General features: G+C 39.4%; 1 protein-coding gene across 4 annotated transcripts in view; it reads left to right on the top strand.

Annotated features, from left to right (window-relative positions):
• Window positions 1-27,059, top strand: part of TNC (tenascin C) — a 110,076-nt gene that overhangs the window by 32,880 nt on the left and 50,137 nt on the right. For all 4 annotated transcript variants that reach the window (XM_007474533.3, XM_007474532.3, XM_056812025.1 and 1 more), the window contains exons 3-10: window positions 95-1,501; window positions 4,366-4,629; window positions 7,004-7,119; window positions 7,997-8,153; window positions 14,156-14,425; window positions 14,710-14,895; window positions 16,371-16,460; window positions 17,727-17,990. In XM_007474533.3, coding sequence (XP_007474595.2) covers window positions 95-1,501; window positions 4,366-4,629; window positions 7,004-7,119; window positions 7,997-8,153; window positions 14,156-14,425; window positions 14,710-14,895; window positions 16,371-16,460; window positions 17,727-17,990 — 2,754 coding nt within the window. The remainder of the gene's footprint in view (window positions 1-94; window positions 1,502-4,365; window positions 4,630-7,003; window positions 7,120-7,996; window positions 8,154-14,155; window positions 14,426-14,709; window positions 14,896-16,370; window positions 16,461-17,726; window positions 17,991-27,059) is intronic.

Genomic DNA, 27,059 nt, shown 5'->3' with positions numbered 1-27,059 from the left:
CCAATGGGATAGTCCAGTCCTCCTCAGGTTACTCTTGTGCCTTATAGTTATTACAATTATTTTGTCTAACAGTCTGACTTCTTGGTTGTTGCAGGTCGCCTGGACACAGCACCTTTCTGCAATGGTAGGGGCAACTACAGCACTGACAGCTGTGGTTGTGTGTGTGAACCAGGTTGGAAGGGTCCTAACTGCTCTGAGCCAGAATGTCCAGGAAATTGCAACAACAGGGGTCAGTGTATCGATGGACAGTGTGTCTGTGATGAGGGCTTCACTGGTGAGGACTGTGGCCAACTGGCCTGTCCTAGTGACTGCAACGACCAAGGCAAGTGCGTCCATGGCGCCTGTGTCTGTTTCGAGGGGTATACCGGGGAGGACTGCAGCGAGGAGCTCTGCCCTGTGCCCTGCAGTGAGCATGGCAAATGCATGAACGGGCAATGCGTTTGTGATGAGGGCTTTGCTGGTGAGGACTGCAAAGAGCCTCTGTGCCTTAACAACTGCTACAACCGCGGGCGCTGTGTGGAGAACGAGTGTGTGTGTGATGAGGGTTTCACTGGTGAGGACTGTAGCGAGCTCATCTGCCCCAATGACTGCTATGACCGGGGCCGCTGTGTCAATGGGACCTGCTACTGTGAGTTAGGCTTCACTGGAGAAGACTGTGGGCAGCTCACCTGCCCGAATGGCTGTAACAACCAGGGCCAGTGTGAGGAAGGGCAGTGTGTTTGTGATGAGGGCTTTGCTGGTGATGACTGTAGTGAAAAGCGGTGTCCCGAGGACTGTCACAACCACGGTCGCTGCATTGACGGGCAGTGTGAGTGTGATGATGGGTTCACAGGGGAAGACTGTGGGGAACTCAAGTGTCCCCGGGACTGCAGCAGGCACGGCCGCTGTGTCAATGGGCAGTGCGTTTGCGATGAGGGCTACACTGGAGAGGATTGTGCCAACCGCCGGTGCCTCAATGACTGTAACAACCGCGGGCGCTGTGTCCATGGGAAATGTGTGTGTGAGCAAGGCTTCACAGGTTATGACTGTGGAGACATGAGCTGTCCCAACGACTGCCACCATCAGGGGCGCTGTGTGAATGGAATGTGCGTGTGTGATGATGGCTTCATGGGGGAAGATTGCAGGGATTTGCGATGCCCCAAAGACTGTAACCACCGGGGGATTTGCGTGGCTGGGAAATGTAAATGCCAAGAGGGCTTCGCTGGGGAAGCCTGCGGAGAGTTAGCTTGCTTAAATAACTGCAATAACCGGGGCCGTTGCGTGAATGGACAATGCGTTTGCAACGAGGGTTTCATGGGGAGAGACTGCAGCGACCTAAGATGTCCAAACGACTGTAACAACCAAGGGCGCTGTGTGGAAGGCAAATGCATCTGCCATGAGGGATTTGGAGGAGATGACTGCAGTCAGCTTTCCTGCCTGAACAACTGTAATGACTGGGGTCAGTGTGTCGGCGGGCGCTGCATCTGCAATGAAGGCTACACTGGCGAAGATTGTTCAGAGGGTAAGTGATGATGAACAACTCACATTTCCATGATCACTCCGCCAACCAACAAGTATTTACTAAGCCAGGAGCAGTGAAAAGGGCTGGGGATTCCGAGAAAGGCAAACACAAGCTCTGCCCTCAAGAGATTTATACTCTAATGGGAGAGACAATTTGTAAATAAGTAGGTACATTAAAAATTGAGATGTGAGGTAGGTGAGAGAGAGAGAGAGAGAGAGAGAGAGAGAGAGAGAGAGAGAGAGAGAAAGAGAGAGAGAGAGAATGAGAGAGAGAGAGAGAGAGAGAGAGAGAGAGAGAGAGAGAGAGAGAGAGAGAGAGAGAGAGAGAGAGAAAAGTGAAGAAGAGATAGAAATAGCTGAGACGGAGACAGAGAGACAGGAGAAAGAGACAGAGACAGAGAGGGAAAGAAGGAGAGCAAGAGAGCAAAGAAATGTTTTGACATGATTAGTGACATGTCATATTCAAGGAACAGTAAGTAGAATAATGAAACTTTAGAACTGGAGGGGATCTCAAAGATAATGTGGCCCCACTATTTACAAAGAGATTTCTCCATAATAGCATTAGAAAGTAAGTAAAGCAAATATTCTTTTCCCAGAGAGGTTCAATAACTAGCACAAAGTCAAAGTGTCTGAGTCAAGATCTGAATCCAGTTCCCTGACCAGGGGTTTATTTTACTACATTATAATTATTATCAACAATGAGATGGGCCTTTATAAGGATCCTTGGGACACTTTTTCTTATCAATGCACAATGACTATTTTTTTAAAAAGAACTGGTGATAACTGGAAGGGAATTTAAAGATCCTTTAAATTCAGTTCCCTCATTTCATAAGTGAGAAATAGAAAACAGGAGAAATTAAGTGGCTTGCCTAAGACTTAAAATCCAGATGTTCTTCATATCCCCAAAATTCAATTCAATTCAACAGAGAATTGTTATGCATCTACTGTGTTCTAGGCACCACAGGCACCAGGGATAGAGAGAGACTAAAAGATCAAGATTCTGAGGCAGCAAGAAGAGACAGTAGATAGAGCATTGGGTCTGGAGTTGGGAGGACCTATGTTCAAATTTGTCCTCAGATATGTCCTAGCTGTGTGATCTTGGGCAAGTCACTTAACCCCTATTGCTGGAATCGAGGGTTAAATCTTTCAGTATATATAGAGAGAAAAAGAGTGGAGACCTCCCTTCTCAAAGTGGGTTCCAGGGGAGATAACAGAAGTAATGGAGAAAAGGTTTTTGGGGATGATAAAAGGAACAGGATCTAGGAGAGAACAGCTGATGTTTAGGGTTGGCTCAGAGAGAGGAAAGGGGATTTGATTTTCCCCCTTCTGCCTTCCCTCCTTAGCAATGGCTGCTCTCCCAGATTTGCTCTTGTCTCTCTTGTCCCCCCTCCACTACTAGATACCAATGGGTTTTTTTCTTAGGAAGATGTCTCTCCCCTCGATCTGTTCACTCACACTTGATTCAAAGCTTGGGGAAAATATAACTTCTTTAATGTCAAGTCAATCAGGGTGATACAAAGGAATAAATAACTGGCAAGGAAAAGAATGGGAAAGGAAAGTGGGAAAAAGGGGGTCCCTGTCTCTATCTCCTCCCTCCTCGAGTTTCAGGGGGAACTCAGGCCTTGGCAGCCTGGCCCCCTGAGAGAAAGTCAGGTTGGCTGACCCTGGGTTTGACCTCTTGGCCACAGTTTAGACCCAGGGCAACAGGAGCTGAGGTAAAGTCTGACAGATTCAAAATGCCTTTTCTCAGGTTTTTCTTCACTCTTTATAATTGGGAAATGTTGAGGGGAAGGATTTCCAGTCTCAAGCAGGAAAAAGTGGGTAACCCTCAGGAGAAAGTCTTAAACCACCTTCCCTCTTCAGCTTCTCCCAACTGATTCCATCCTCCTGGGGCCCCTCCCCTGATGAGGAGAAAACTCTTCCTTTAGTGCCAGCCTCTGTCACATAGCCCAGCCCTTGTGGCTCTTCTGTCTTAGAATTAATAATAAGGCAGAAGGTAACAGTTTTTAAATTAATAAATAATAAAAGGCCATGCTTCCATTGCACAAGACTAAGTTTTTCTAAATGTTACCACTATAGGATACCCATTAGTCATATCAGAAGAGAACAATTAATAGTCTTTAATGAACATCTTTATGTATATGTCTGCCTCAACTATTACTTGTTTCCCTGAGATACTCTATCTTCATGAAATCTAGTAGTGGCCCCAAGTTTCACAAGTTTCACAAACACAAAATGATGTGTTTCAACATACTGAAGGTTTTCTGTCACTCGAGAATTAAATTTCTTCTATCACATTCCATAGTAGGGACCAAATACTTTTTTATCCTGACACTTATAATTACAAAGCACTGGGTTTTATTTCAACTATCCAAAGATTGCCAAATAAAATAAATTCATAAATACAACAGTAATTCAGGATTTGGATTATTGTTTGTTAGTTTGGTTTTTTTTTCCCTACACAAATAATATTGAGAGGCCACAATATAAGAACACTCATATTTCTAGAATGTCCTGCTTTCATATATTTGTTCAACATGCTCTCAAACAGCATGTGAATTCAGAAAGAGTTATCCACATTGCTTGTTGACACATTCTCTTTATGCTTCCATCCTCTCTCCACTGCACATGCTCCATATCAGACTTGTCCCACCTTTTCTTTAGGCTTTCCCATTATTTGGCTTCTATCTTTGATATTCAACCAAAAGGAGCAAGAAAAAACCTTTAACTATAACTTCTGCCTCTGTTGGTGGTAGATTGAAAGAGAAAGGGAGGAAGAGAACTCCAAAGGAAATTACTGTTATTTTAGAAAGCTAAACAGTGGCAATTTACTGACAGAGGAGCATTGTTTCTCTTTCCTGGCAGTGTCCCCACCAAAGGACCTCATAGTGACTGAAGTGACAGAAGAAACTGTAAACCTGGCATGGGACAATGAAATGAGGGTCACGGAGTACCTTGTCACCTACACCCCGACAAACTCAGATGGTCTGGAAATGCAGTTCCGTGTCCCTGGGGACCAGACATCCACCATCATTCGTGAATTAGAGCCAGGGGTAGAATACTTTATTCGAGTCTTTGCTATCCTTGAGAACAAGAAAAGCATCCCTGTCAGCGCAAGGGTGGCTACTTGTAAGTAAATGTAAAAGGACTTTTGCTTTTCTATCAATCATCAGCTTCTCTTATTCCACCCACAACATATGTGTCAAGACCTCTCTTAGCCATGAAACATGATGTCATGGGTTAAAATTCCAGTCCTCTGTGGGAAATCTGACAGTGAGGCTGTTGTCCTGCCCATGGCACACAGAAATGGCCTCTTGATGTAACCTTAGGGCCTCTCATAATGAGATTCTAATGAAAGCTAAGGCTGTTTGGAAAAACCTTAGTCTATACTGATATCCTGGAGATTTGGGGAAAGTAGTCCTTTGCGAATATTGCTATTATTATTATTACTACTATTATCATTACTCATAGTAGTAATAGGCATAGGAGCATTCAGAAATGACAACAAAAATAAATATCAAGGAGCAGTATAGTATAGTAGTTAAGGGCTGGCTGCAGAGTCTGAAGCTATTGAGTTCAAATCTCATCTCTAATATGTACTAACACATATATAACCCTGGGCCAGTTGCTTTATCTCTCACTGTTTCCAAGCACTGCTCACTTGAAGTCAAGTAAACAAGCATTTGTTAAATGCCTTCCATGTGCCAGACACTGTCCTAGACACTGAAGATACAAGAAAAGCCCTCAAGAAGCTTACAGTCTAACAGGGGAAAATACATACAAACAATACATATATATGAGATAATATACATATATGATAAAGTGGAAATAATCTGAGAAGGAAGGCACTAACATTAAGGAAGACTGAAGAGATGGTGCCAACCTCCAACGGTAAGAGAAAGGCTTTTCCCTAGAAGTTTCATATGCCCATGAAATCACAGGTCCAATCCCATCCCATTTCCAATAATACCAGCAATTTGTATGTTTAGAATGCTTAGTAGTTTACAAAGCACTTTTATATGAATTGTTTCTTTATCACAATAACCTTGAAGCAAAGTTCACTTAAAAAGTGAACTAATTAAAGCCAGGAGAAGTAAAATATTGGTTCTGTGGCATAGCCAGGACTAGAACTCAGGTTCTGATTCTGATTCTGAATCTAGTGCTTTTCCCACTAGATCAGACTGCTGGTCAATAAAATGGCATAATAAAGAGGAAAAATAAAAGTTATTCACCTGCCTCATAAGCTCAAAGTCAGCTTCTAATTCAGAAGAGCAGATAGTGAACAACAAAAAAGGGAAGCCTCCTTTAGTGAAAGGAGGCATTGCCTTAGGAAAGTCAACTAAATATGGAATCATTAATAACTAGCATTGCTGTAGTTCTTTAAGGATTATAAAATACTCTCCTTGCCCCAAACATATGGAGTAGGTAGCCCTTTGTTGTTGCTGTTGTTCAGTTGTATCCAACTCTTCTTGACCCCATTAGGGGTTTTCTTGGCAGAGACACTAGAATGATTTGCCATTCCCTTCTTTGATTTATTTTATAGATCAGGAAACAGAAGCAAACAGGGTTAAGTGGCTTGCTCAGAATCACACAGCTAAAAAGTGTGTAAGGTTAGATTTGAACTCAGGAAGATGAGTTTTCCAGACCCCAGCCTGGTATTCTATCCACTGGGCCACCTACCTGCCCTAGGTAGCCTATATATTATTAGCGTTATTTTCTAAATGAGGAAAATGAGGCTGAGGGGTGTAGGGAAGGAGAAATACAGTGAAGTCCTTTCCTCAAAATAGTGAGCAGCAGAGCTGAGGCTTGAACCTCTATTTCATGATTCTGAGGTCAAGGTTTTGCCTATTCAACCCCTCTGCTGCAAATCAATAGCCTATCTCAGTTCAGAGCCTTTCTCTCCTTAACTTTGACTAGGGCGAGTTTTAAATGATCTTTAACAAAGCCTAATGGGATTTCTTCCCTCAATTGCTCTAGTGTAAGCACACAAGCACCAGCCTGATTTTGGAAACATCCAGATAGATGATTGTATATTTTCATAAAGGAAATCCTCCTTGTTAACAATGACTCATTTCTCCTTTCCCCGTTTCATTCTTGCCACATACAAAGGAGCTCATTGACTGATGATAATTGGGCAACATTTTAGAAAAAAAAAATTTAAGGAGACATTTGCGGTTTAAGTATTTCTTTCAGACATTATGAATATATAGTAATGCAGTCACTGCTTTATTTGGAAAACTCTAGAGACAGGTAACTGCATGCTGTAGCTGGAAAAGAGTGGGGGGGGAGCATTACTGTATGTCACCAGAGAATTAATAACCAAGCCATCTCCCAGAGGTGTTGGGAGTGGTGACAGCACTCTGCTATGCTTGGAAGGTTGGTAAAATCATGGCTATACATAAGCCTTCCCTGGTGCCCTTGAGCTCATGATTTCTCCCATCTTACACTTTCATTTTATTCATCTGAGGATCATCATTTGCCTGTTTCTTTCTCTTTCCAACAGACCTGCCTGCTCCAGAAGGCTTGAAATTCAAAGCTATCAAAGAGACATCAGTGGAAGTGGAGTGGGATCCTCTAGACATCGCTTTTGAAACCTGGGAAATTATCTTCCGCAACATGGTAAAGAGCATGCATGTTCAGAAATACAAGTTCCCTGGGGTCTATAAAATTAGCAACCAGTCCTACAATCCCAAAACATTAGAGCTAAAAGGAATGTCAGAACCTAGATTGTTAAAACTGGAAAGCCCCTTAGAGCAGATGGTGTCAAACTCACAGCCTCCAGGACCACAGGGACTGGCAAAACTCCCAGGTGTATCCAGATTAAATGTTTAACCCAATAAATAAAAATACACTAAAGTATAGATAATGTTAATTTGTGGTTTTCTGTCAGTATGCATCTTCTAAGGATCTACAACAATGCCTTAAGGTTTAGGTTGTTGGCACACAAAGACTACCAAAACTGTAAGGGGTCTCAGAATTTAGGATGTTCAAATTGGGTTGGCCCTTAGAGATCATCTAGTTCAATTTCCCATATTTTGAAAAAATAAAACTTGTTCCTTCAACCATTTTTTTATTTTAAGAAGGATACAAAAATTAACATCTGTGTACTTTGAAAGCACTTTTTTTGCTATTAAAATAAATAAATGAATTGAGTCCTCCTCTTATGTTGAATTTGGCTCTGTGAGACTAACTGTAGGGGATAAAGAGAGAATAAACATATGGAAAGCATTACCACAAGGATAATGATATCTTGGCCCTACATAAAACTCAAAGGCCTGAATTATATGCTCTGAAAAGAAGAGAAAAAAAATGATGTTTTTTCAGAGGAGAGTTACTCCCCAATTGTCTCATCTGAAGTATCCATCTCTCTGGAAAAGGAGGACACATATTTTTGCCTAATTCTGATGAAAAGAAACTTTTTTTAGGAGTGAGTAGACATTCAAACAATATACCTTTATGTTACTGCACTCATCACCAAGTTCTTTCTGGCTTTCAGAATAAGGATGATGGAGCAGAAATCACCCAAAGCCTGAGGAGGCCAGAAACAACTTTCAGACAGACTGGCCTGGCTCCAGGACAGGAGTATGAGATATCTCTGCATATTGTGAAAAACAACACCCGTGGCCCAGGCCTAAAGAAAATAGCAACCACCCGTGAGTATTTATTCTTAGTTCTGATAATAGCCTTCATGGTAAACTCTGGGAGAGAGCAGGGACCCGGGGCTACTTGGGATCTATGAAGTTAGATCATTTCCAACACAATCTTCTGATGATTCCAGGGCCATATATAAAATGTTTATGATAATACGGCCCTGGAAATGGTGAAGAGGTATATCAACAGGATCATAGAAATTCCAAGGGAGAGACTTCTCAGAGAAGTCCTGGGCATCCCCCAAACACCTTATATAAAAACATTTAATTCTTCAGGGTAGGTTCCTCAGATCTAGTCACACAAACTCAGCTGAAGCCTTTGATGGATCTCAAGTAAACTGTAGAGTGTCAGAGCTGGAAGGGACCCTAAAGAATATCTAATCAAATGCCTTCACAAATGGCTTGACTAAAGCCTCTCAGGAAGTCATTGGTGGAACCAGGGGTAAAGTCCAGGTCTTTTAACACTCCGTCTGGTTCTCTTTTCACTATCCCCAAATGCCGTTAGTTAAATTGAAGTTCAGTCAAATGCAATGTTCATGATATGATGGATTATAGGGTTTGAGAAGCATTCATTACTCCTGGTGTATATAGAAATACAAATCTGACAATTAGTATAGAAATGCATTTGACAAGGGTGAGCCAAGAAGTGATAAAGGTATAAATATACAGATATACAGATATGCACACAAATGCATACACACATCTATGTTTTAGAATATAGTCAGGTATATAACCACCATATGTGCTCATGTGTATGTATATATGAACTATTATGTGATGTGTTTTATTATATAAATTTTTTTAAATTATTTTTGTTTGTATATTATATCTGTATACAAAGATAATATATTTATTATATAGGAATATTATATGTATTTTTATTGATGCCTCAAGGTGGCACAGAGGTGACCCTGGTTTAACCCAACCTCTGGTAGGTCCTACCAATTTGGAAAGTCTGAGCCCTGCAAACTTGGGTCTAAAAATGGTCTGTCACTTAAGAACCATGAGAGCTAAGGCTAGAGAGATTCATCATCATAAAATGCCCACCAGGGGATTTATTTTTCAGCCCCAGCCACCCAGACTATCCTTGTAAACAGGAGGATTCAGGCAGCTAGATGGCACACTGGATAGAGTGCTGGACTTGGAGTTAGGAAGATCTAAATTCAAATCCTGCTCTAGATACTAACGTTATGACTGGGCCAGTCATTTAAGCTCTCCAAGTCTCAGTATTCTTCTTTGTGAAAATGGGGATAATAATAGTATATACTTCATGAAGCTGTTGTGAGGATCAGCTAGGAGAAGATATTGGCAAACGTTAAAATATTAAATAAAAATTAGTTAATATATGTGTGTACAGACAAATAGATATCTATATACACACATCTATCTATATTACATACACACATTTTCCTGGAATATCACTTAGCACAACTTGTGCAGCTGCTGATCTGAACAAACCCTTAAGCTAATATATGAACTAACCACTCTTCTATTGAATCTCATTGACAGGGAGTAGTTGGAAAGGCTTATACTGTTGATTAATGACAAGAAAGAACAGCTTTTATTTAATATGACCCCATTTGGCTTAGCTCAGAGCATTCGGGCATTCAGAGCAACTCAATCTACTTGTGTTCTGAATAATCAAGGATTTTCTCCTCCTTCGTGACATTATCTACATGTGGTAGGTAAAGGGCAGGTACTAACAGGAGAAACCATTAGGTCACAAAAGACATGTGCTGAGATCATCCCAATACTCTCCCAGTTGCAAGGCAATTTTCCTGAAAATATGAATGATGTAATTTCAGGGAACCCTATAGCTTTTTCAGCCTAAATTTTGGGAGTATGTGCATTCCAGTTCTTAAGTCAATCTCCTCATTGTGTAACAATGACTTACCCTCCCTCATTGGTTCTGAGATTGGTCATCTAGACTGGGTTTATTCCTATTCTGTATTCTACGTTCTAACCCATTTTATAAACTGTGGAATTCAGCAGTCACTTCTGTTCTACCTCCTTATTTCACCGAAATGTTATTGAAAATGTCATGAACTTTGAATCTGGCCTCAGACACCTCCTAGCTGTATGTGCCCCTGAGCAAGTCATTTAATTCCCATTGCCTAGCCCTTACTGCTCTTCCATCTTGGAACCACATCATATTGATTCTAAGATTGAAAGTAAGTATTTAAAAAAGAAGAAGAAAAAGGATTTATAGAAATTCAAATTATTGACAACTCACATTTTCTTAACCTTTGTCATTATCTCTATTTAATACAAAAGAAAACTGAGGCTCACAAAGGGGAGGTAGCTTGCCCATAGGAACACATCTAGAATTTCACAATGTCTTTTAAGGAATCATCATTTCTGAATTGTGCCTATCTGAACACACCTAAACTTTAGAAAACAAAAATATGTCCTTCATCCCAATCGCTAGTCTCTTTTCCTCTCGTTCTGTCTCTAATTTCAAATCCTGAACATCTGTTTTCAACCACTACATAATGAATATTATGCTTACAAATGAAGCCATTTCTTTGAGATTGATGTGGTCACAGTAGTAAAGGAATGTACCATGTTTACTTGAGTTTCTTGTATCAGAGATAATCAATGATAGCCAGGGTTGCGGGTTGGCCACTAGAGAAAATGAAACCCAATGTCCCCAAGCCTCCTTCCAGACCATGGCTGGAATCCTAGCTCTGTCTCTTAACACTTGTGTGATCTTGGGCAAATCAATGAACCTTTTGAGCTTTATTTTCCACCTGTGTAAAATGAAGGGTGTGATTCCTATGGGCTTTTCCAACATCAAATATATAATGCTCAAATATTCAAATAGATGGGTAAACTCTTCAGTTCTAGAGTTCCCCCAACAATGCAGATCATAATCCATCTTTCTTTATGCCTACAAGTCAGTAAGTGATAGAGGCCAGACTTCGATCTTGCTGAATCTAGGCCCATCACTCTCCACTATCCCATGAGATGCTCTGACTGTCCTTTTGTCAGCTCTCAATCTTACCACACGACCAGACCATTTTCCCTTGTTATTATACAATTCCTTGAAGACATCTTATACTTCTGTTCTTCAAAGTTCTTCACTAGTTTTCTGTTGCAGCCTGCTTATATACATCATATCTCTCTCCCTCATTTAAGTCTTCAGAGACAATTCTATTACAGGTCTTACTATTTTATATTAACAATGATGGGAAATTAGGGGAAGAGGGTTTGTTAGTTTGGTTTGATTTTTTTTAATGGATCTTTGCTTTCATGGGAAATTTAGAGTAAGTAAAAAGAGCTTTGGCTCTTCTTTGAAGCAAACCCATACCTTCTCCTCCTCCTATTTAGCCTTGGGCCCAACTTGTTCTTATATATTATCTATCCCAAAATTACATACTGTTGGATAGATTCTATAGGGTCTCCATCCAATTGCATGTTAAGATCTTGGAAACAGACATTTTTCATCCATTTGGCCAGACTTCCTTTGAGGGATTGTAGATTTTTTCCAAGAGGCTCAGCAGTGTCTGGGTCTTGATGCCTTAAGCACAATGTCATTCATAAACAAACGTATTCAGAAAACTTCATTGTCCACAAGAAGTCTCTCTGTGACTTGAAATTGAAGACTGTCTCCTCCATCACAGTGATACCTTTGGCAAAGATATATTTGGTTTGTCTGGTATTCATTGACAGAGGGTTATTGAACAGTGTTATTTCTATTGTTAAAACTTCATGGAACCTTGAATGATCTTGATGAATAGATGGGGGGAAACTATGTAAAAGGGGTCTGTAAGATGTATATCTATATATGTCATATATGTGGATTATATGTTTATATATCTATAAAAGCTATAAGCATAAGAAGCTCTTAAAATCTCTACATTTTTCAGTTCATTGTGAAATTGTAAAGATAGATATCATTTGCAAAAGACTGTTCTCTACTAATACTCTCATCTAGGATGCCCTTGATTCATATAGAAATGATTTTATAAAGATTTTATACGGATGAGTGAATAGCTATATTGATTGATAGGTTCTGACACTTTTTTTCAGTATTAATAAGGTTTAATTTTTTTCTATGGTATCTTTTCCTCTTTCATACTTGTATATTGGTCCCTCACCATACTCAATTGTATTGCCTCCAAAATTAATCTTCTTTTTTGTATATTTTCTCTGGCTGCTTTTCCCATCTTGGTTTTCTATATAGCCATTTTTATTTCCTCCAGAACAAACTGTTAAAGTGGGGTCCACATTTGGGGGGATCCCATTGTACTTGAATGAATGAAAAGTTTGTTTAAAATGTTTGTTTTTCAAATGCTTTCCATCTTTTTTTCTTTGTGATCCTCTTTCCATTTTCATCTTTTATGTCCATTGAATGGCTTTGCTTAATTGGATATTTTGCCAAGTTTTCTTTAAACTGGTTTTACCTTCCACCAATTATCTCTATGAGATGATACTGATCATAATCTTCCTTCTTCCTCCTTCCTAATGTCTTAAAAATAAGTTAATAGTCTAACTCAGGGTTGCTTTTGGCAATCATCTCCCTGCTTGGAAAGAAAGTAAAATGTTTGCTGACTAAGGTGTTTTCTGGGCTATTTCAGTCTTCTTGTGGCAATGCATTTATATTGGTTAAACTCCTGGAAAAATATTTTTTATAAAAAAAACTATAAAATTATAGTTTTATATTTTACTTGCCATTTCTAATTTATATATTAAATAGGCCAAGGTTTAGTACTACAATAGTAATGAGAAAATATATAACATTTCAACTGTATGCCATACATTTTCTCATTACTATTTGTTATTCTTGTTTTTACTTTTATCCTTGTTATAATGAGGTTCTACACAGATAACTGACTCAGAGATAATACCTACATTAATAACAAATCTTTTCCTGTCTGTTAAAATGTAATCTATTTCATTCTCTATTTTTTTGGACTTGACATATCCAATGCTTATAAATTCCTTTTTTTTTTTTAAAGAAAATGTTGATAAGAAAAATGTGAAGTTTCTGTGTCATGTATAATCCTATAGATTTTTACATTTATTCCTCCTGAGCCATGCTTTCATTTTTATCTCTTTCTATCTTCAATTATTCCCTGCATCATAATGAAGCTAACTAGTATAAAAGTTTCAATTGTTTTGATTTAAATTTCATCACATTCTTCATAGAATTTCTTTATCACTCATACCAAATGTTGATACACAAGTTGCCAGTATTTTATGATGGCCTTTTTACAATTGTTCATCAATAGTATTGAAATACATGGTAGTTAAATTTTCCATAAAATAATGCCTCTCTTTCCTTCCTGGAATACAATAAGCTCCATTCTATCAACCCTTTTTTTTTTCACCTCTCCAAGGAATACTTATGAACCATCTTTTTCATTTATCTTCAACTTTTTTTGTTCTTTTGATTTTATTTAAACTAAGAATATCAAAACTGCTAATTCACCTCCTCTAACAGTTTGCCTAGTATTGGTTATTAGACAAGAATCTTACATACACTTTAGTTAAGTCTAAAAACAATATGATTTTTAATACCTCCATCACCTTTCCCACCATTTTGTCAATAGTTACTACAGAAGTGGAAGCAGGGTTGCATGAAATAGAGGGTTTTTTTGTATTTTTCTTTGTTTCATCTATTACCATATCATCAATTAGATTGACAATTAAAAACTTATTTGCAATTGCCTCTCCATATGTACTAGTGTGATCCTTGAAAAAGACTCAGTATGTTACCAAAGCTATACCTGTACCCTTTCCAACCTGGTAGAACCTACCACAGCTTATTCTCTGTCAACATTGATTTAAAGAATAAAGAACCAAGGGTCATTGCCACACCACTGGAGAGAGATCACAGTAGGATTTTGTGCAAGATTTCATGACATATATATTTAATTTCCTTAAAGGACCTCGTCTCTAGGCAGCTAAATTGTTTCATGACTACAAATGCCCTATCTCTGCATTATTGATATTATCTGCATGTTGATATCCTTTAATTGCATTTCTGTCTGTGCCTTCAGGTCTGGATGCTCCTAGCCAGCTAGATGTAAAAGATGTCACAGACACTACTGCTCTAATCAGCTGGTCTAAACCCTTAGCTGAAATCGATGGCATTGAACTCTCCTATGGTATCAAAGATGTTCCAGGTGACAGAACAACTATTGATCTCACTCATGATGACAACCAGTATTCCATTGGAAATCTGAAGCCTGATACAGAATATGAAGTATCCCTCATCTCTCGAAGAGGAGACATGTCAAGCAACCCAGCCAAAGAAACTTTTGTAACAGGTAACAGAAGTAACTCATGACAATGGCAAGTTGGACCACTGATTCTCGGTTTTTTATCAGCAATACTAAATTACTTTCTTACCCTAAGATAAAATGAGAAAACCTAGGTTGTAAGTTAAAAGAAAGCATTGCCCATGTTTTCTCCTGTGCCCATTAATTGTATTCATTGAAACTTATGTCCATTACAATATTAAGTAAGAGTTGATGACCAATAAATGTATGTTGAATTGAATTTTCTTTCCAATAGATAACATTTTAGTAACAAAACTGCTTCTCTTCCTTAGGTCTGGATGCCCCTCGAAATCTAAAACGCATCTCCCAGACTGACAACAGCATCACCTTAGAGTGGAAGAATGGCAAGGCCAACATTGACAATTATCGGATCAAGTTTGCTCCCATTTCTGGAGGAGACCATGCAGAGATTGAAGTGCCAAAGAGCAAACAGGCTACAACCAAAACCACACTCACAGGTAAGAGTAACATCCTGGAGGCAGCCCTACCTTGATGGAGCCAAAACTTCACAATGTGATAGATTGTATTTTTTTTTAATAAAATGTATTTACAGGTGTCTCAGCCTCTCCCTCTCCTCCCCACATTATAGAAGTCATCATCTGGGAGACAGTTTAAGTCTTCCATGTTTTCAATTTTCAGTTCATTCCCTTGAGGTGATATTCAATATGTATTCTTCAAGCATGAAATTTTTTAGTTGTATAGTTTCCTTGGTTCTATTAATTTCACTGTTTATTGTGTCATGTAGTTCTTTCCGAGCCTTTTAAAAATTAGCCTGCTCATCATTTCTTATGAAACAGCGACATTCCATCATAATAGTATGCCACAAGTTATTCAGCCATTCTCCAAAGGATGGATTTTCTCTCAATTTCCTGTTCTTTGCAACCACAAAGAGAGTTGCTATATTTTGGAAGATATGGGTTAGACCTATCTCTTAAAACAAAGCAGTTTTAAAAGGTGTTGGGGGTGGAACCAAGGTTAGTTAAAAATCAGTAGAGTGTTCCATATTCATAATTCCCCATTTCTTCATACAAAGAAGGGAGATCTGTTTTTATTTCTCTCCTTTAGAGAGCAGAATTATAATTATAATTACTCAGAATTTGACTTTTATTTGTTTTCACCATTTACATTGTAATTTTCATTGGTTCTTTTGTTTCTCTGGTTCTGGTTTAACTTCACCCTGGATTAGTTCTCTTAATTAGAAACTTAATGTTTCCCTCTGTTTTTCATATTTCTTATAACACAGTACCATTCCATCCCATTCAACCTAGACATTGGGCATTTGCTTTGTAAAACAGAATTTAAGACACTTCTTAATTATCACAGATGCTGAGAAATTGCTAAATTTCACTGGACAAACAATCTCCAGAATCCATGATTATTCCAATGAGGGTACCCTCTCCCCAGGTGCAGATAGCATCCTCTCCATGCCTCACTATATGATTTTCAGTCAGAAATTGGTGGTAGGCAAGCCTCTAATGAGGATACCAGAGCATGGGTGTTCCTACTAGAGTAGACTCACACCCTGCCACTGCACTCAAACTCAAAGCCTTTCTGGCTTATTTGAGGTTCTGTTGAAAAAGCACTGTCTCTAGAGTCAGAGGAACTGCAGTTCAGATCCTATCTCTGTCAAAGACATAGTGCATGACCTTGGCCAGATCATACAATCTCCCAAGGCCTCAGTTTCCTCATTTAAAAAATAAGGATTGAATTAGGAGGCCTCTGGGGTTCCTTTCATCACTGATCAAACATCCCTATCATCTTCTGACCCCTTAGTAGGCCTTCATGAAGATCATGCTAGGCTGGAATAGAGAACTGAAGTCCTGCCTGTGCTGCTATGGGCCAAACAAATACTTCTGCTCAGGGGTACCTGATCTTACTTTTGAACACTTTCCTTAACCACAGGTGATTTGCAGTTCTCTCCTTTTTCTCTCAGGTCTGAGACCTGGAACTGAATATGGCATTGGAGTGTCGGCCGTGAAAGACGATAAGGAAAGCAATCCTGCCACCATCAATGCTGCCACAGGTAAGGAGGAGGGAGTGTATGTGTGACAAAAACCCACATTTCTATGGCCCATTAGAGTTCAGTAAGCACTTCCCTCCAAACTACTCAGTGGCACAGTTAAGGCAAGGATTAGTATTCCTAATTTACAAATCAGTGAATTAGGGGGAGCAAGGAGCAAGGTCCTGAGGCTTATAGTGCTACTTCCTAAATGCCAAGAATCATATAACTGCAAGCCCAGCAATAGACCCTTTATACCTATGCATTCCATTCTCTCCAAAACTTAATAAATATTTTGAAATTTACTATTCATCACTGCCCTCCACCAAACTAAATCGGTGTGTGGTAGCCAGCCCTCTCTGGTCCACACTTATCTTGAATGATATCAGGATGGTAGAGAGAGACTCTCCAGAGGCCCATTCTTGGAACCTGACCAGTTTGAGAGGATCAGCCCAAGCTTGTACTTCACTAACAAAGCCTTTGAGGACCCAGAATCTCCTTCACACCCCAAGGGGACATCAAAATGGGGCTCCAGCGGAGATCTATATATTATGATATGATGACATGACAGTTCACATTTATATTATATTTCTTTCTATTTTTTAAATGATGATCTGGAATCCACAAGTTACTTTATTCCCCAGATTTTTTCCCCCTATAAATCTTTAATTGGAATAAAACAATTCTTTCCCCATTAGAGTGAAAGCTCATTGAAAGTAGGAATTGCTTTCAACTTTGGTACTTGTAAGCCCAGCTTGGCATCTAGTAGGAACTTAAGAAATGTCAGCACAGTTCCTAGCATATAATAAGCATTTAACAAATGTCAGCACAGTGCCTGGCACATGGCAGATAACACAAGATAACACAATGCCCAGCACAAGTTGTTGTCGTTCTGTTGTTTCAGTCATGTCTGAATCTTCAATGATCCCATTTTGGATTTTCTTGGCAAAAATACTAGAGTGGTTTGCCATTTCTTTCTCCAGCTCCTTTTACAAATGAGGGAACTGAGGCAGCAAACAAGGTTAAACACCTTGGCCAGGGTCACACAACTAGGGTCTAAAAGTAGATTTGAACCCAAAACGTCCTTCCAGACTCTGCACCACTTAGCTGTACATAGTGTGTATTTAACAAATGTTTTGGGATTAACTGGTTGATCCTATTTCCCTACTAGCTTAGGACTTTGAGGATACAGAAAGGAGAAGCCAATGGATAGCATGGCAAATAGATCCAACCCAGAGCAGCTGCTCGACAACAAAAGGCCTGATTTGTGCTCTCACATCTCTCCCGCAGACATGGATGCCCCCAAGGACCTTCAGATTTCAGAGCCTACAGAAACCACTTTGCCCCTGCTCTGGAGACGACCTCTGGCCAAATTTGACCGCTACCGCCTGACCTACAGTTCTTCCACAGGACAGCAGAAGGAAGTCCAGTTGCCAGCAGACACCACCTCTTATATTCTGAGAGGTCTGAATCCTGGCACCGAGTATGCCATCCACCTTGTGGTTGAAAAAGGGCGGCATAAGAGTAAGCCAAGCCGTGTGAAAGGTTCAACAAGTGAGTCATGATAAAGTTCTGTGTAAGCTTCTCCATTCAGACACGTTCTCTCTCATCTCCAAGAACTTGAGGATATGCTATTTTATTTTGAAGATCTGAAATGTTCTGCCTTCTCCATTATACAAATTCTCCTAAAAGCAAACTAACCATATTCCATGTCCCCAGCCTGATACTTTCTCTTTCCTTTAGCATCATTGGCTGTTTAAATGAACATCGTTGCATTAATTATTGCTTCCTCAGGAAACTTACTACCTCATGATGTGTTTTTAAGGTGTGATTTTCAAAAGTTTTCAGCTAATGATTTCTTTATTTTCTTTCTTCTCCCCATCAATTCTAGCAGTTACATATTGCCTGTTACATTTTTCTTTCTCTCTTTTTAAGGAAGCCCAAGAGGAGGGTAGTAATCCTTTGGATATCTTTTTTCCTGCCTCCATTCTCATTACAGGTTCCTTTCTTCTTCCTGGATCATCACAGCAGAGATGCGTACAGTCCTGAGCTTTCTATAACTCCCTTTTCCTCTAATCTCTTCCCACAGCAGCTAAAAAGATGAGGCTATTTTTTCCCAGGCTAATGATTTCAGAACCACATTTCTCCCTGCTATTGCTGACACATTTCTCTAGCAATGATAAAAAAAATATTGAAGTATATTAAACTACAAGAATCAGAATCTTCAAGAATTTCTATACAAAGCACACATTTGTTCCTCCCAATTTGGAGGAGTTTTCACTATCTTCAGAGTTTTAGCAATAATATGTTTTTGTTCTTAATGAAAATTCATCTTAGCCTCATTGGGGACCTACAGTGCACTTAATGATGAATGGCAGGCTGTGGCCGAAGGGATTTGTGATAATGCTCAGTGCTTATCAGGTGTTCAATCAGTTATTTGGTCCCTGTCTTTCAACTTACAGACCCATTGAGGCGACAAGATAAAGACACAACATTTATTTTGCCTTCAGTATAACATAAGACTGTGTATTTCAAAAGGCAAAATATTTGATACAAATAAAGCAAAAGAAAATCAGAGCATGGTATTGTAGAAGGGGCGCTGGATTGGAGTTGGAAGACCTGAGTTCAAAGTTAAGCTCTGTGGTTTACTCCTCCTGTGACTTTAGACAAATCCTTTCTGCCAGACTGGTTGATAGTTTCTCCATCTCTAAAATGAAGAAGAGGGGGGAAGCTAGGTAACATAGTAGATAGAGAGCCAAGTCTGGAGACAGGAGGTCCTGGGTTCAAGTCTGGCCTCAGACACTTCCTAGCCATGTGACTCTGGGCAAGTCACTTAACCCCATGGTCTAGCCCTTACCACTCTTCTGTCTTGGAACAAATTGATTCTAAGATAGAAGGTAAGTATTTAAAACAAAGGATTGGTTCCAAGGCAGTAGAGTAGTAAGGGTTAAGTGACTTGCCCAGGATCACATGGCTAAGAAGTATCTGAGATCAAATTTGAACCCAGGATCTCCTATTTCTAGGCCTGGCTCTCAACCCACTAAGACACTTAGCTATCCTTGATATTTAATATTAATTTTGATGTGAAAGGCACAGGGGTTTTTTAATTAAAATAAAATAAAATGAAGGAGAAGGACCTTAAATGATCTCTGAGGTCCCTTCCTGCTCTGTGTTCTCTTAACCAATAATCTGATAAAAGAAAAGAATAAATCAGCGTGTGTGAATGAAATATGAAAAGGCTCACTGGAAGAGATGGAATTCAAGTGCACCTTTAAGGACTTTAAGGTTTGGATTATTAGAAGACAAGATGAGAGGCAGGTGGCTAGGTCTGAAGGAGCCTACTGCCGTATTTGTGTAAATTAGACTAAACATGTGTAGTGTTTTAGCGGACTTGGGAGGGCATCCCACTTCCTTTTCTAGGGAGCAACATGTGGAATTTCTTTCTAAGTACATTTGACCTGTGGGAGTTTCAAGACCTTTTCAAAGGTCATTCATAAGTTAAGAGGAATAATGAAGGGCAGACAGTTTAGTATAATGGAAGAAGCAAGGCTGTGGTTCCATATTCCTGCCCTGCTGTCTGCTACTTTGATCATGAGGGGATAAGTTACTTTACCTCCTCTGTAAAACGAAAAGCAGCAGGGAATAGTGAAAATATTATTGGCTCTGGAATCAGAGGACTTGGGTTCAGAACTCACTTTTGAGGCTTATTACCTATATGATGTTAGACAAGTCACTCACCTTTCCTGAGCCTCAGTTTCCTCATCTGTAAATAATAATGATACTGATGCTTATGTAGTGCTGAAAACTTTCAAAATATTTTACATATATAATTTCATTTAGATGATCTAAGGTCCCTTCCAGCTCTAATGCTTTGATGTTTTAAATCAATTAGTCTTTTCTTTAAACTCTTGTCTTCCATTTTAGAATCAATACTGTGTATTGGTTCCAAGGTAGAAGAGCAGTAAGGGCTAGGCAATGGGGGTTAAGGGACTTACCCAGGGTCACACAGCTGGGAAGTATCTGAGGCCAGATTTAAACCCAGGACCTGACACTCAATTCAGCTGTCCCCTAAATCAATTAATCTTGAAAGTACCTTCCAGGTCTAAAGTCAGAGAACAAGCTCTATATGTTAGAGATCAAAAGAGGTCAGATCAGAGACATTAAGCCTCCTTTGAAATTGGGAGAACCCCAAGATTAGCCAAACACACACACACTCACACTCACACACTCTTACACATACACACACACTTCTCATGTCTCCAATTTATTTTCCTCCTTTATTTTGATAACTGCTGTGTTTGTGAAATGAGAGACAGAGACAGAGAGACAGACAAAGAGACAGACAGAAGTGGAGAGAGGAAGAGAGGGGAGAGAGAACGTGTGAGTCTCTAGGTCAAAAATTAGACATAGCACAGTTTGTTGTCTTACCTGGTCCCTCCTACCTCTCAGTCTGCTTCTAGCTCACTCTCTCCCATATCCTCTACAAATCAGTGACCCTGACCTCCTTACTCTTCCTTTCACAAGACACTCAATCTCCTAAGTCTGGCTGTCCCCCACGCCTGGAACACTCTCCCTCCTCATCTGTCTCCTAGTTTCCTTGGCTTCCTTCAAGTGTCAGCTGAAAATCTGACTTCTTACAAACCCTTTCCCAGTCTTCTTGAATTTTAGCAGTTTCCCTGTAAATCATCCCCTATTTGTCCTCTAAATTTCTATGTGCTTTTTGCTTTTTGTTTGTTTGTTTGCCTTTCCTGGTGTATCATCCCCACTAGACTATGAACTCCTTGAGAGCAGAGATTTTTAGCACAGTGCCTGGCACATAGCAAGAATTTAAGAAATGCTAGTTGACTGACTTGCTGTGCAAAATTACTAAGCAGCAATTGACTCCCCCGCCCGTCCTTACTGGAGAAGACTAGACCTCAGCAGAGCCAGGAAAAAAGCCAATTAAATAGTAACACAAGATTATGCCTGAAGTCACTCCGTATTTCCTGTTGGCCAGCTTTTTTAAAAATCCTAAAGGCAGAGGAAGCTAAGTGGCTCAGTGGATAGAGAGCCATGACTGGAGACAGGAGGTCCTGGAATCAAATTTGGCCTCAGACACTTCCTAGTTATTGATCTTGGGCAAGTCACTGACCCAGCTGACTAGCTCTTACTCTTTTTCTACCTTGGAACCAATGATTCAAAGGCAGAAGATAAGAGTTGTTTTGTTTTGTTTTGTTTTTAACTAAAAATCAGGGGGCATTTGGGTGGCTCAGTGGATTGAGAGCCAGGCCTAGAGACAGGAGGTCCTAGGTTCAAATCTGACCTCAGACACTTCCCAGCTGTGTGACCCTGGGCAAGTCACTTAACCCCCATTGCCTTGCCCTTACTACTTCTGCCTTGGAATTGATATACAGTATTGATTCTAAGACAAAAGATAGGGGTTTAAAAGAAATTAAAAATCAGATCCTGAAGGCACATTTTGAATAGAGTACTTTTATTTGCACAGCAATAACTCATTACTCATTTAAAAGGAATTAAGATGTCTTTTTTGATATATTAATTAATCATCCTTCAGGGCAGAAGAAAGTTTCACGTCTCTTTCACATCTGGAATGCTCTTTTCCTGATCTTAATTTCTCAGCAGTTTAGCCTCTTAACTCAAGAACTGCTATATTGGATGGCTTTCCACAATTTAGATTATGATTGATGTTTTGGCTAAGATTCTTTTCTTCAATGCAAGATACCCCCATCCCCATTTAGAGCTCACTTCTAAAGATTTAGGCTATGATTAACTGATCAATGAAGCTTTCTAAAAAAGGAAGAAGAAAAGAAAAATAATCCATAGTATTCACTTCTTCCTTTTTGGAAACCTAATTAAAAAAAATGATTTAGTTTTCCCAAATCTGAATAATGGAAATCCCCAGATAACTCCAAATTCCATTTTAATCAGTATTTCCAACCCCATTTCCTCTCAGGCCTTTTGGCAGCCTCACTGAAAAGGAGACAAGGTGTCTGCTGATTTGAGCCTCTCATCACCCTGCTGGTAGGCTTAATGTGTTCAGAAGCGTGGTCAGGAACTGTGCAATAATCAATAAATATTTCTTGAGCACCAGCAAGGAGCTATGCTGGATAAAAAGTAGATGGTATGTTCCCTAGCCTATGAAAGCTTCCATAAAGATGAAAGTGAAAGAATTAGCGGGGGAGAAATAAAAGGCTAAGTCAAATGAAGTGAGGAAAGGGAAAAGAAAGAAAAGATGAAAAAAGAGAAAGGTGGCATGGCATAGTCATAGAAAGAGTGCTAGATTTGCAGACCAGAGAGACACACATTTCCTTCCCATTTTGGTAGCTTTGTAACCATTGGCAAAATATTTCATACAATCAAGCCTTAGTTTCCTCAGCTGTAAAATGGGACAATAATAGTAATATTATCTGCTTCCTAGGATTGTTGTGAGACTCAAATGGAATAAGGGGAAATAGATGTAAAATATTTTGCAAGTCTTTAAGGTCTATATAAAGGTTAACTATTATTATTATTATTATTATTATCTAAGAGATGACAAAAGAGAAAGAAAGATTTGGATATTTCACTACAAAAAAAAAGAAAACAATCAATAGTTATACATAAATACCTTGACAACAGAATTGCTTCCCCTGATTGCAATGTCCTGGGGTAGCAGACTTCTGAGCAGAGATAAATCACACCTGCCCCTGTAACTGTGAATAACTTTATCTGTTTGAAGAGGAGATGATTACTTCAAGCCTGTCTGGTGTGGGTAATCCATAAGCTCTAAAACCAAAAGGAAACTGACAGCTGATCAAGGAGGAGAGGATCAGAGGACCTCCTTACCTGGGTGTGCCTGATTAATATAAAGTAGCAAATATTTAGTGTCTTCCTGCATTCCTGGCTCTGTGCTAGAGGCAAAATGATCCAAGGATCTAATGTTCTACTAGAGGAAAATCACCCATACACAGAGAAACCATTATAAAATCATACTATGTAAATGCTAAGTAAATTAGAGACAAGGAATAGGGAAACACGCATAACTACAAGAGATGAAAGACCTCATGTAGGAGGCAACACCTGAACTGAGCTTTGAAGGGACCTAGGGATTTCCACAGACAGAAGTGAAGAGAGAAAGCATCCAAGAAGGAAGACCAGCCTGTGCCTAATATAGAGCACACCACCTCAAGTTCAAATTTTCCATGTAGCCCATCCTCTACCACATCTCTGTTGTCAAAATCACTCTTCTCTACCTTAAAAGATTTTTAAAATAGGGAAGGGCAATATTTACTTCCGAACATGTCTAAAATAGCTTACAATGGAAACTAAAGCAACTAATCCATATATGCTAGCAATGAAGACGTTGAAGGAGGCCATCCATACCAAGAGCACAGTCTATATTCTTTGGTCAGGCATTTTTTCCCATTTTAGAGTCTTCTCTGATAAACATAACATCAACCTTGCTGGAGGAAGATGGTAGTAAAGGATGACATCTTCAAACAAAGCAGTAGACAGTAGAAAGGCTATATCAGCATCCACCTTTTGGATACATGGTTCTGCCATGACATTCCAGCAATTTCTACAGGTGCTACAATGACTACATATATTATCAGAATAGAACACCATTCAATCAGCAGATATTTATTAACTACCTACTATGTGCTGGACCCTGTGCCAACTACTGAAGATACAATGAAAAACAGTCCCATCTCTCAAAGAGTCAATTAATCTAATGGGGGAGACAATTTGGAAACAACTATGGACAAACAAGCTATAAACAGGAAAAATTGGAAACTATCTCAAAGAGTAAGCAGTAGCATTAAAGGGGACCAGGAAGGACTTCTTGCAGAAAATAGAATTTTAGTTGATATTTAGAGAAGCCAAAAGGAGTAGGTGAGGAAGGAGAGAATTCTAGGTATGGGGGACTGTTAGTGATAATGCCTGAAGGTGGAAGATAGAGTATTTTATTCTAAGAACAGCATGGAGGCCAGTACTACCGGGTAGCAGGGATATAAAACATAAAATCACTGGAAAGATAGAGGAGCCAAGGTTAGGTTATAAATGACTTTGAATGCCAGTGGATTTTATATTTTATTCTAGAGGTGACAGAGAGCAACTAGAGTTTATTAAATAGAGGGAAGACTTTTTCTTGCCCATTCAGAGAAAAAGGGATGCCTAACTGGAACAGGACACCAAAAATATTCTGTTCTACTATTAAACTAACTCTCTTTTGGGCTGGGTCAAATATAGTAGGGAAAATAACAGACTGAGAATTCATACTGAAAATTTTAGCAAGCTATTCTACCTCTCAGTTCATTTTCTCAGTGCTCCTCCATACCTCTCTCATGAGAGTCTCATGAGAGAAAGAAGTGAAAGAGCCCTAATCTACCCTCTGAAATTTAGTAGGCATTAAGAATTCCCATTTCCAATAGGAACTCTCAGTCTTGCTACTATTACTGTCCACTCAAGGTGATTTTTTTTCCCTAGGATTATAGTATAACAAAGAATTAGGGCTGGAAGAGACCTCAGAAATCATTTAGTGCAATCTCCTAATTTTATGGATGAGGAAACTGAGGTAACAGATTAAATGACACCCAGAGTCACACAAATAACAAGTGCCTGAGGTGGAATATGAACTCAGGTCCAGGTTTTTATTTCTCTTTAATAGGCATTGTGATTTATTCATGACACTCAATGATTTTCTTTCTTTAAAAAGTTATCTTTATTAATATCTCCTTCATTGTTCCTAAATCTCTCCCCCTTTCTCATTCTGAGAACCTTTCCTTATATAGAAAATAAAGAAAAGTGGGAAACTAGTTCAGTAAATTTAGCCAACATGTCAAGTTCTATGGTACAGTGTTCCACCTCCCTGGTCCTCCACCTCTTCATAGAAGGTAGAGAAGTACATTAGTGCATTCCCATAGTTCTTCAGGGTCAAGCTTGGGCATTTCCATTACCCAACATTCTTTTTTTTCCTTTTGTGGTTGTTGCTTTCCATTTATATTATGGTAGTCATTGTGTATATTATTTTTTGCTCCTGGTTCTGATACTTTGTCTCATCCTCCCCCCAAGTCCTGTATTTTTTCAAATGCTTCAGTCCTCATAATGCAAAATTGCTATCATTTCTTTCTTTAGTTGAGAGAAAGCTGGTTTCTCAGCCAGCCATTCACTGGAGAAGGAAGAGAAGCAAAACTCAGTTCTCACAATTGAGGGAGATCCTTAAGAATGGTTCCATTAAGGCTATAGATTCTCTAAAGGGCAAATGTAGCAAAATAGAACTTAGACCTCTCACCCCTACTCATATTGCCCATAGAATAAAGCAATACAAAGCTACAGAAAAAACCTTTTGGGGAAGTACCCAAGAAAGGCCCTTTTCATCCAGAAATGCCAAGCAGTCCATTGTCAGAGAACCATACAACACAAAGGAAACATTTTGCCCAGAGGGTAGGAAGCACACAGATATGTAATTTATGATTGGAATGTTGTTACCCCAGACATGTTTGTCTTTCCTTCATCCAGGATATTATCTGTTGCTCATTATCATTGAGTTGGACATCACTCCTTCAGCTACTTCAGTGTTACCTTACCTTTTATTTAATTTATCCATCCTTCCATCCCTCCTTTTCCCTACCACTTTTTTTAAATTTATTCGTTTCCTTTTATCTACACATTTATTTACTCCTCTATACCTCACACACCCCTCTGCCATTTGCTCCATCAACCCTTCCAGCACTTCATCCTGCCTGCTTATATCTCTTCAACCACCACTGCTATGTAATGGAGGTTTTCAAGCTGGCCATGATGAGTTATCTGATCATTTTTTATTCCTTAGTGTAAGGGTTAAAAATTAAAGGGTTGGACTAAATTCATGAGTGTGGTCGCCAGAACTTACTACTCAAGTCACAATGACTTTATAGCAATTTATTTTAAAAATAGAGGGAAAGAGTGAAAGTAAGGAAATGAGAGAGAGTAGATATTTACTCCAGCCTGGTCTGAACCAGGCAGGGCTTCAGAGGCCTCAGTAAAGGGGGCCCAGAGGCAAGTTAAAGAAGGGTTCTAGCCATGAGATCTCCTCTAAGACAAGGGGCCTCTCTGGAGACTAGTACCTCCAGAAAAGCCAAGAAAGGGAGTCAGCCTTTTTCATTCATGCACATGGTAGTTCTAAGGGAAAATCAAAGAGCAGTCCAAAGTCCCAAGCCAGTGCTCCCTCAGGGTCAAGTCCCAAGGTAAAAGAGCTGGCCACAAGAAGTTCTTGCCATTTTTAAAGACCCTTCTTTTCGTCACTTCTTGTGCCTTCCTTCCACTTTACATGGACCAATTGAAGCTATAGCTTTGCTTAGGACTGCCAAGGCAGTCAGTCAATTCTGATTTGTCACTCACTATAGCCCATGTGGGTCACAGACCTCCCCATACTTAAAGATAAGTGGGGTATATATGCTTCTAGTGATTAAATCTAAAAATGGGCAAGGGAGAGTTAATCCCATCATCACAATTCCTCTTGTGATCGTTTGGGAAACTAGTCTCCCCAATTGATCATTTAACATAATTGGCATATACCTCTAAAAATCTTACAATATTGTACCTTCTAAAAAGAAACTACAATAGTTAGAGATAAGAGGGAAATAGAAGAGAGAGTGCAAAGTA

The sequence above is a fragment of the Monodelphis domestica genome, chromosome 1, assembly GCF_027887165.1.
Source record: "Monodelphis domestica isolate mMonDom1 chromosome 1, mMonDom1.pri, whole genome shotgun sequence".
Classification (NCBI taxonomy): Eukaryota; Metazoa; Chordata; class Mammalia; order Didelphimorphia; family Didelphidae; genus Monodelphis; species Monodelphis domestica.
The sequence above is the reverse complement of the archived record's forward strand: the minus strand, read 5'-3'. Positions and strand labels throughout refer to the sequence as shown.